The 10,014-nt window shown below is 43.6% G+C and overlaps 6 protein-coding genes across 6 annotated transcripts; 5 read left to right on the top strand and 1 right to left on the bottom strand.

Moving 5' to 3' along the window:
* Positions 1-56: 56 nt before the first annotated feature.
* On the top strand, positions 57-578 carry NEMIN01_1495 (pre-rRNA-processing protein TSR3; the record flags this gene model as incomplete). Its single annotated transcript, XM_051477437.1, has 1 exon — positions 57-578. The coding sequence occupies one exon, from the start codon at positions 57-59 to the stop codon at positions 576-578; it is 522 nt and encodes a 173-aa protein (XP_051333397.1).
* Positions 578-1,465, top strand: NEMIN01_1496 (uncharacterized protein; the record flags this gene model as incomplete). Its single annotated transcript, XM_051477438.1, has 1 exon — positions 578-1,465. The coding sequence occupies one exon, from the start codon at positions 578-580 to the stop codon at positions 1,463-1,465; it is 888 nt and encodes a 295-aa protein (XP_051333398.1).
* A 366-nt stretch (positions 1,466-1,831) lies between these two features.
* NEMIN01_1497 (alpha,alpha-trehalose phosphorylase (configuration-retaining)) lies at positions 1,832-4,099 on the top strand (the record flags this gene model as incomplete). The annotated part of the gene is made up of 1 exon (XM_051477439.1): positions 1,832-4,099. One exon carries the CDS (start codon positions 1,832-1,834, stop codon positions 4,097-4,099), a length of 2,268 nt encoding a protein of 755 aa, XP_051333399.1.
* A 606-nt stretch (positions 4,100-4,705) lies between these two features.
* On the bottom strand, positions 4,706-5,791 carry NEMIN01_1498 (uncharacterized protein; the record flags this gene model as incomplete). Its single annotated transcript, XM_051477440.1, has 1 exon — positions 4,706-5,791. The coding sequence occupies one exon, from the start codon at positions 5,789-5,791 to the stop codon at positions 4,706-4,708; it is 1,086 nt and encodes a 361-aa protein (XP_051333400.1).
* Positions 5,792-5,899: 108 nt separating this feature from the next.
* NEMIN01_1499 (small subunit ribosomal protein SAe) lies at positions 5,900-6,634 on the top strand (the record flags this gene model as incomplete). The annotated part of the gene is made up of 1 exon (XM_051477441.1): positions 5,900-6,634. The coding sequence occupies one exon, from the start codon at positions 5,900-5,902 to the stop codon at positions 6,632-6,634; it is 735 nt and encodes a 244-aa protein (XP_051333401.1).
* Positions 6,635-6,970: 336 nt separating this feature from the next.
* On the top strand, positions 6,971-9,985 carry NEMIN01_1500 (DNA polymerase delta subunit 1; the record flags this gene model as incomplete). Its single annotated transcript, XM_051477442.1, has 1 exon — positions 6,971-9,985. One exon carries the CDS (start codon positions 6,971-6,973, stop codon positions 9,983-9,985), a length of 3,015 nt encoding a protein of 1,004 aa, XP_051333402.1.
* Between the last annotated feature and the right edge of the window lie 29 nt (positions 9,986-10,014).

Here is a 10,014-nt window from a genome sequence, read left to right on the forward strand (position 1 = left end):
AAAGATTTTCCTAGAGTGCAAAACATAAAAGAAGAATGAATTATTTTTTATTCTTCATGCCATACTTGTACTCATTCGATATGAAACAGTGCTTTGCAAAAATGTGCTCAGCTGAGAAGCTGGTAAAGCAAAAATACGCTAAAGCACTGCAGCCAACAAGAAGATTCGGCGGGCTTGTCCTTAGCCCAAAGGGCACACAGACGGTCTCTCCAGCTGATAGAAAATATATTGAAAAATACGGTCTTGCCGTTGTGGATTGCTCGTGGAATAGATTGGAGGAGATAAATTTCAGCACGCTTCCTGCAATGAGAAACAGACTGCTACCGTACTTAGTGGCCGCTAATACAGTCAACTATGGAAGACCGTGCAAACTGAACTGCGCAGAGGCTTTTTGTGCTGCTTTGTACATCTGCGGATTCAAAGAAGATGCTGAAAAAGTTTTAGAGCCGTTTGCATACGGCCCAGAATTTCTCAAAATAAACAGAGATCTTCTCGAGGCGTACTCCAACTGCGCCAGTGCTGAGGAAATTATAAGTGTTCAAAATGCTCAGATTTCTGCTAGAAAAAATAAAGAGTAATGAAAAAGAAATGTCCGTACTGCATGTCCAAGAGAATAACGGCTCTCACGGGGACAGTGTACTGCCAAGAGTGCCAGTCGTATTTCAGAATGGCAGGCGATGAGCTAGTTCCTATTTTCATAGAGAACAGAGAGGTGTACAGAAAGTATCAGAAGACAGAAGAGAGAAGAATCTTGTGCGCAGTCTGCCAAGAGAGAAACGAAATGGAAAATGAAAAAAAAAGAGCAGAGGAGGAGCAATGGCTGAAACTCAACAAAGACCAAATAAAACAGAAGAGCACACACGAAAGCACAAGCCATCTGTGCAGAGCGTGTGTGGAGAGAGTGAATGAAAAGCTGGAAAAAGACAGAGAGAAGTATTACGAGCCGTACAGAAAGTTCATACAAAGAAAAAGAATAGTCGGATTCCTCGTTTTTATTATCGCCGTAGCCATATCAAAACTAACTGGTGGCGTGGTGGGGAGTGCAGTTCTATCGCTGTTTATGATAAGAGAGATAAGAACCCTGGAGAGTGTGGTAGCTAGCCTGGTATTTTGTGCTCTATCGTGCTATAGCCCGTATTTTGTTGTTTTGTTTGGAGCCATCATGCTGTACTCTATTTTTATGAAAAGAAGGTGTAAAGAAATCATTTACTTACGGTTTAATATTGATGTAGAGAAAATGCAGAGAGAAATACTCAGAAAAGTAAAGGTGCTGAGAATAGGCAGCGAGCGAGAGAAAGAGCCAGAGATGGAAGACAGAAGAAGCTTCTTGCACGCAGCATACAACTCACATGTAAAAAAGAATGAAGAAGTAGCAGAAATTGCCAAAGGAATAGCAGATCTCAAAATAAAAGACACCTGGTACGGAAAAGTAGATAAAATGGTAGAGTGGCTCGCTAACACATAGACAATAAATGAATAGCACAGAGAATGTCTCACAGATTAGACGATAGATTCAGTAACAGAAGAGAAGGTAATGCATTAAACACAAGAAGAAGAAAAAGAATAGAATATAAAAATAGACACATCTACGAGCTAAGAATGAAAGTGTCTTCCCCACACATCAGTAGCACAGAAATAAAAATAAAAATAAATTCATGCCAGAATATCTCCCACCGTTATTTTCCTTATTAGTCGATCTTTTCTCTCGAACCTGACTTGCCAGTTTCTGTTTCATGCGATAATTGGTTAGACATCGGTCGGTCTATATAAGCGGGAGCAGAAAGCGTTGAAACACAGGATGGTGCATAGACCTATATTCTTAGGAATTGCAATGGGGGTTGCCCCCCAGACTCCATCACTAAACATGAGCATCACGATAAATGATGGATTCTTCGTTTTAGGAACAAAAAACTACACATTCCCCATCATAAACAGCGATGACGACCACAGCGCGTCATCACCCGCTGGGATGTCCCCGCAGCTATCGCAGTCTCCGTCAACTCAAGGCGATCCGGAAACAGATGCGCTAAAGGGCATGCACATAGTCCTTGAAAAAAAAGTGAAGTTGGCTCCAAATCTCGCTGCAGCCCTTAACGCGCACACAGACAAGGAAAGCAAAAAACAGATAAATCAAAACAAAGATAAAGATAAAAAAGAGGTCACTCGCATATTTTCTAAGTCTCCTCCTGTAATCGACCTGGAGGAGGCAAAGAACGAGTGCAGCACGTACCAGGACACGCTGGCACTGAACAACTTCAGCGATGAAATACTGAAAGAGTTATGCAAAGCTCTGATAAAAGCGATAGACGACTGGCTGAAGAAGTACACCGAAGGAAAAACAGTAAAAATAATGGGGTGCGGGCTCTCCGCAGACATTCTCCAGGCAAATGACTTTGGAGACAGAATTAAGACTATAATGTGGATGCAGTACGACATTCTTCCCAGCTTTTTTTCTGGGAACTGCGCCCCGCTTGACCAGCAGTCGGAAACGCTTGCCAGAAAGTGTGCAGACCTTTTCAAGCACGAAAACCTCCCCAAGCTGACCATCGAAGAGAGCAACAAAGTCGGGGTGGATAGCGAGCACATCTGGTACTGCTCCCTGGAAGACTACAAAGTGTCAATTGGAGAAAAAGGCGATCTTCTGATGAAAGATCTTCTGGAGGCAGCAGAGACCATCAATCAAAAACAGCAGAAGATAACATTTTTCAGCTCAACCGCACAGGGGGGCGGAGTGGCACTGATGAGACACTCGCTCATTAGATTCATGCAAATGCTGGGCGTAGATGCATCGTGGTACGTCTGCACGCCCAGGCCATCAGTCTTCAGCATAACCAAAATGAAGGTGCATAATGTCCTGCAGAACACCGCACAAAATAAAAATGCAAATTGTCCAGAAACAGAAGACATAAAAACAAGTCCAAATGAAGGAAACAAAAATGAAATGTTTGCACCAGAGCAACCACCCAGTAACTGGATGACACAAGAAGACAAAGATAAAATAGACAGCTGGCTAAGCTGCAACTACAACTCCAACTGGAAGAGAATCGTGATGAACAGCGCAGTTGTGGTGCTAGACGACCACCAGGTCGCTAGACTCGCGAGCATGATAAGAAGAGACTCGCCAAATACGCTGATCATCTACCGATCGCACATTCAAATACGGGGAGAGCTGATAAATGGAGAAAAAGACGAAAATGGAAATATTTCTGCAATTGACAATGTGTGGAATTTCCTGTGGGAGAGCATCCAGTACGCCGATTATTTCGTAAGCCACCCATTTCCATCGGCTGTTCCAAAGGATGTGCCATCGAGCAAAGTGATATTCCAGCCCGCAGGAACTGACCAGCTCGATGGACTTAATAAGCCGCTGAACAAATCAGCAATCGACTACTACCAGAATGTGTTCAACAGAATATGTCTTGACAATGGAGAAAATCCAGTAAACTTCACTAAAAAGTACATTGTGCAGGTGGCAAGGTTCGATCCCTCCAAGGGAATCAGCGATCTATTGGAGGCGTACTATAAGCTTTTCTGCAAGTACAAAGCATCTTATCCGAATGAGGTCTTTGATGTGGGGCTAGTCCTGTGCGGGCATGGGAGTGTGGATGACCCAGAGGCCACAACGATCTTCAATCAGGTAAGCGAAAAAACAAACGAAGAAAAGTTCCAGGAAATAAAACACCTGATTACGAAGGTAAGACTGCCTCCCTCTGACCAGCTGCTGAACATAATACTAAGAAATGCGTACATTACGTGCCAGCTAAGCACATCAGAGGGATTCGAGGTGAAGGTAACTGAGTCTCTGATGAAGGAGGTTCCGGTTATCGTCTACAGAGTAGGAGGACTGCCTCTGCAGGTGAAGGACGGGGTGAATGGGTTTATAATAGAAAAAGGGCACATTGAAGAAGTGGCAGCCAAGCTGTTTGAGATGATAGTGGATGAGAGCTTGTACAAAAAGATAAAAGCAGGAATAAATCCAAAAGACTTCATTGTGATCACGACACCTTTCCAGGCTCTCTTCTGGCTGAACATGTTCAACAGAGACGTGGAAAAAAGCAAAGAGTACTACAAGGAGTTTTCAAAGAAGTATCTGAGCTAAGTAAAAATAAAAGTAAAACTATTCAGTGATTATGCATAATCAATTTAGTAAATTAAGAAACTAATTTGGATTTTATCGTTGAAGAGCACTTATTAAGGTTATTATTGCTATATATTAGGTGCGTAAATGAGCTAGTACACTACTGTATGATAGCAAACACACAAGCGATCTGTGATTCTGGGGATCTACTAGAACTGACTCATGCGAATACTCTCGAGATATACTGCCGGTATAGCTCTTTATGTATTGCATTGTCATTTAGCCAGTTAGAGTATATTCATTAGAGTAAAAAGGCTAGTTAATCACTGTATAAACTGCACAAAAAGTCTGCAGTTCAATAAAAATGAATATTTTATAATTTCAGAGATCACTAATAAATAATAAGTTGTCTTTTCGACTTTTATCCTTCCATAAGCAAGGAGTGCGTTTACAGTTTAAAATCTAAAGAGTAATCGCAAAAAGCATAATAACTTCTGTACAATCTCTTCTGATTACTGCTGCTTTGAGGAATAATGAACATAGTAAGGCGTTTAGCAGTTTCTGTTGTTTTTGTGTGCTATTGTGTTTTATTTAGAACAGTTCTATTTCTCTGGATACTTTGTCTTCCTAGAGAAAGAATGAAAGCTCGCCATTTGGTGATTCGTACGGCGATGCACCAGGCGGCTCGTGCAGAGCGATAAAAGCCTCTGATGGCCCAGAGTATGCCCCGCACCCGCTCAGCAGCCGAATTATCCGTGCTGCTGTTTCTTTGTGTGTTTTTGATATGCTTACCATGTACTCCTCAGAAATAAGCCGAGATATTCCCCTGGGGCTGCGCTTGGCAAGCGACTCTACAAGGAAAAGAAGCTCCTTCGACTCCTTGCACTCGTTGAAAAAGGTTTTTACGTCTTCAATTGTGTCTGCGCTAAAAAGGAAAGACGTTATTCCAACCTTGTACAAAATGTGAACAATTTCTTTGATGTACAGCCTCCCATCTGGCACAATGTGCTTCATAAACACATACGGAAGCAGGTGCGATATTACCTCAGGCCTATCAGACAGATAAAGAAGGCACTTTATGAGATGTTTTGTGTTCTTCCCAACTGCCTCAATTCCCATGAGAACTTCCCTTTTGTTGTACAAAGAGTCGAACTCTCTCTTGAAAAATCTTCCAAAGACTTTCAGCTTCCCAGGAGACAAACCCGTGAGACCAAATACTATTTCTCCCTTGAAATGCGAGAGAATCCACTCGATTGGAAGAGCAGATGCCCCGTCATTGCTAGACGTGTGCAAAGAAAGAGCAGATCTGCCCAGCTGTGAGAGAGAGGATTCGTTTTTTTCTGCACCAATTTTACTAGCGATCATTTGGCTGATACTACTATTTTCTTTAGCAGCCTCTTGGCTAAGAGTTGGCCTAGCTTCTAGCGAGTATCTCTCTCCTTTCATCCGCTTGTTCATCTTATTCTCTGCCTTTTCTTCTCTCAGCTCCTCTCGCAACCGAGCTATCTCCTTTTTCATGGCATCTTCTCTCTCCCCTGTTCTTATCCTCTCCTCTCTTATGCTCTCATTCTCTTTCCTCCATATTCTCTCCTTTTCCATGCAGGCTCTCTTCACTACATCCAGCTTACCTTCTAAATACTCGCTCTTCTCTTCTGCCGTCATCCCGCTGTACTCATCTCTACTCTGCCCTTTTCCTCCATTCTCCTCTGCCATCCCCTATCTTTCCCAGCTAATTTCTGTTTTATTTTTGCATTTTTATATTTGCTTTTCTCTGGCTCTCTGTTTCGTTTTTTCTTATTTTTCTTTTCCCCCTGGAGAAAAATGTGTGCAGCTAGAATACCAATACCAACAGACTACTCTAAGCTAATGATAGCAGCAACCTGCCACTTGGGCGGACAGAGCTTGAACCACAAAATGTCAGAATATGCATTTGGCCGCAGAACAGACAAAGTGTTCGTCTTTGATCTGCAGAAGACTTGGGACAAACTCGTGCTTGCTGCGCAGATAATAGTGAGCTACAAAAACAGAAAAGACATTGTAGTTGTAAGCAGCAAGAAGTTCGGATACAAGCCCGCAGGAATCTTCGCCAGAGCAGTTGGCGCCACGCACATTACAACAAACTTTGTGCCAGGAACATTCACCAACAAGTCTTCAACAAAGGGAATCACTGAGCCCAGGCTAATTATCACAGTTGATCCATTCACCGACAAACAGACAATCTGCGAGGCATCGTACATCAACGTTCCATGCATTTCCCTGGCCAACACGGATAACGACATTGAGCTGATCGACTGCATCATTCCATGCAACAACAGATCCGCAACATCAATAGGAGCAATTTTCTTCATTCTTGGGCAGCTTGTGCAGTACATGCAGGGAGACATCAACCTGGACGAGGAGATCCGCCTTCTTGCAGACTCATACTTCTACAGAGACCCTGCAGAGATAGAAGCAGGCATTGCAGAGAAAGAGAAGATGAAAGAGGAAGAGAGAGACAGCGAAGAAGACTGGGAAGAAGAGAAGGCGTCCGCAGAGGAAGAACCCGCCCAGGAGTAAGCTAATAAATCAGCAGATTAAACACTACTATTCTTTTGCGCTCTTATCCGGTAGAGATCGCTCCTCTACTGCACTTATTTTTCTTTAGCTCTACATTTTCCATAAATATCTACGGCTGTATGAGAGAGTAGCTTATATTATTATTTCTTTGCTATTTTTACGCAGATACTTTATCTACTAACTTTTTATTACCTGTAGGAGCTATGGAGATATCTTAGGTTGCGATGACGAGTCTATGAGATGCACGCTATGTCTATTATTTCTCCACAGCGGTGAAAGAATGGCTGCTAATTTCCTGCGAATTGGTATTTTTATTTTCTCTTTTTTCACGCTCCCATGCACAGTTGTAGCCTTGTTTTTCTTCCTTTACACATTCACTACAGCAACACAGAGAACGGACCGCTTGTCCATCTGCAGGGCAAGACAAAGACAGGGGCGGGGGTAGAATGCACCCTGAAAGGGTTCCACCACTACTTCTACATAAGCAAGATGAAAGATGAAGAAGTGGATGAAAATGCACTAAGAAAAGCACACAAAGAAATAGACGAAGTAAAAACAGTCACAAAGTCAAACATATACGGATACGCAGAAGAAGCAAACGAGTACCTCCAGATATTCATCAGAGACCCAAAGGCAATGGCATCAGCTAGCGCAGCAGTTCGCGACTACTTCGAGAAAGCAGACAGATCAAAGAGCAGTAGCCACAAGAAAAAAAACAGAATTATATTCGAAGCAAGCGTGGGGTACATTATCAGGTTTATGGTGGACAAGGGAATCGTTGGCATGGGGTACGTGGAGGCGCGCAATGTGAGTGAGGTAGTCCGCCAGGAGCAGAACGTAATCAAACTCGAGGTAAATCACAATGCAATCTTCCCCATCCAAAACATCCCCAGGCTGCCACCCATCAAGATACTCAGTCTGGACATTGAGTGCATAGGAGAGGGGAACAGGTTTCCGAGTCCCCTGATAGATCCTGTTGTGCAGATAGGAAATGCTATCTCTATATATCCAAATCCGGCAATTGTGGAAAAAGTTTTATTTTGCACAAAAACCATCAATCCCATCCCAGGCGTTACGGTTTTCACATTTGAAGACGAGCGAGAAATGCTCATGGGCTGGTCGCAGTGGGTTGCATCCACGAACCCTGATGTCCTCACGGGATACAACATCACACAGTTTGACATGCCGTACCTTCTGAATAGAGCCAATGCGCTATCTCTCGAAAAGTTCAAATACTTCTCCAGGACAGGGGAGGCTGTGCACTGCTCGCAGCCAGCAGCCCAAAACAGAAACCAAAATAAAACACCTGAGAACTCGCAGAACAGCAGCAAAGGATCTGGCAATGGAAGCACGAGCACATTCACAGCGCCCACCACTCTTTCTGTCCCTGGCAGAATGGTTTTTGACATGCTCGATATCATTAAAAAAGAATTTAATTTGCACAGCTATTCGCTCAATGCAGTCAGTGCGCACTTCCTGGGAGAGCAGAAAGAAGATGTGCACTACACACAAATTAAAACGCTCTACAACGGAACAGATGAAACGAGAAAAAGACTGGCCATCTACTGTCTCAAAGATACGTATCTTCCGATGCGTCTTCTTTTCACTAAAAATCTGTTCATCAACTACTGTGAGCTCGCAAGAGTCACCGGAGTGCCTTTTGACTACTTGGTTAACAGAGGCCAGGGAATTCGGGTCATGTCGCAGCTTCTTAGACAGGCTAAGACACTCAACTACATTCTGCCAAATGTCCAGGGACAGGAAGAGACGTACGAAGGCGGATATGTAATGGAGCCTGAAAGAGGATTCTATAGCAGCCCCGTGGTTGTGCTGGACTATGCGTCTCTATACCCCTCCATCATTATGGCATACAACTTGTGCTATACAACACTGCTGAGCAAAGAACAAGCGCTGAAAATGGAGAAGAATGAGTACATAGAGTCGCCAACAGGAGATTACTTCATTAGGAACGAGGTAAAGCCAGGAATACTGCCTGTGATACTAACAAACCTTCTCCAGGGAAGAAAAGCCGTTAGAGAAGAACTTAAAAACACAAAAGACCCTGAACTAAAGGCATCACTCAACGCCAGGCAGCTTGCGCTGAAGGTATCAGCTAACTCTGTCTATGGGTTTACAGGTGCTGCCAAAACCGGGCTCGCGTGCATCCCTATATCCCGCAGTGTCACAGGATTTGGCAGAGAAATACTGAAAAAAACAAAAGAGCTTGTAGAAGGAGAGTACAATGAAGAAATTAACAAAAGCGGGTTTCAGGGCTCAGAGAAGTGGAAACTCCTCGTGGCCTATGGAGACACAGACTCGGTTATGGTCACGCAGCCGGGAATTACGCTGGAGCAGGCCTTCGAGATAGGAAACAGCATATCTCTCTTTGTTTCCAACCGTCTTCCAAACCCGCTGACCCTGGAGTTTGAAAAAGTCTACCATCCATTTGTGCTTATGAATAAGAAAAGGTATGCAGGATGTGCAAAATCATCAGCAAATGATCCTGGAAGGATTGATACGAAGGGCATTGAAACTGTACGAAGGGATAACTGCCTCCTGATCAGAGAGCTCATGAAAGAGTGCATTGACAAAGTGCTCCTGGAAGGAGACGTAGAGGGAACGAGAAAGCTCATCAGAGAAAGAGTAGATGATCTGCTAAAAAATAATATTGGAATCAGTCAGCTGATTATTACGAAGTCAATCAGCAAACAGGAGGGAGAGTACGCGGTAACTCTTGCGCATGTTTCCCTTGCTGAGAGAATGAGAAAAAGAGAGGGCACAGGGCCTGGGCTGGGCGACAGAGTCCCGTACGTTATTATCGCAGGAAAAGGGCCATTGCACGAAAGAAGTGAAGATCCTGTGTATGCACTGCAGAACAATCTTCCCATTGACACACTGTACTATCTGAAAAACCAAATTACAAAGCCGTTGGAAAGATTGCTTTCGTACGTCATCAAAGACATCAATGAGCTGCTCTCTCCGCCCCCGGGATATACGGGATGTATGGGAGGAGAAAACGGCAGAAGAGAAATGCCAAAGGGGATAGGATCCTTCTTCAAAAAAAAGAAAGTGTGTGGAATATGCCGAAGCGGAGAATATCCTGTGTGCAAAGTGTGCACGCGAGCCTATCCAGAGGTTATAATGCGAACGTATAAAAAACTGTATGAGCTACAGTACAAATACTATAAGGTAATGGGAGAGTGCCAAGACATGCAGGAGTCAAGACATACGCCCATCGTGTGCAGTAACAGAGACTGTCCCGTGTACTATGTCCGAATAGAGCTGGTCAAAAAAATAGAAGAAGTACAGGAAAGATACAATCAGCTACTGGAGTATAAAAAGAAGATATAACCCAGAGGTAGAAGAGTTCTTCCTTGTTC

This window comes from Nematocida minor, assembly GCF_024244105.1.
Source record: "Nematocida minor strain JUm1510 chromosome Unknown 7682, whole genome shotgun sequence".
Classification (NCBI taxonomy): Eukaryota; Fungi; Microsporidia; genus Nematocida; species Nematocida minor.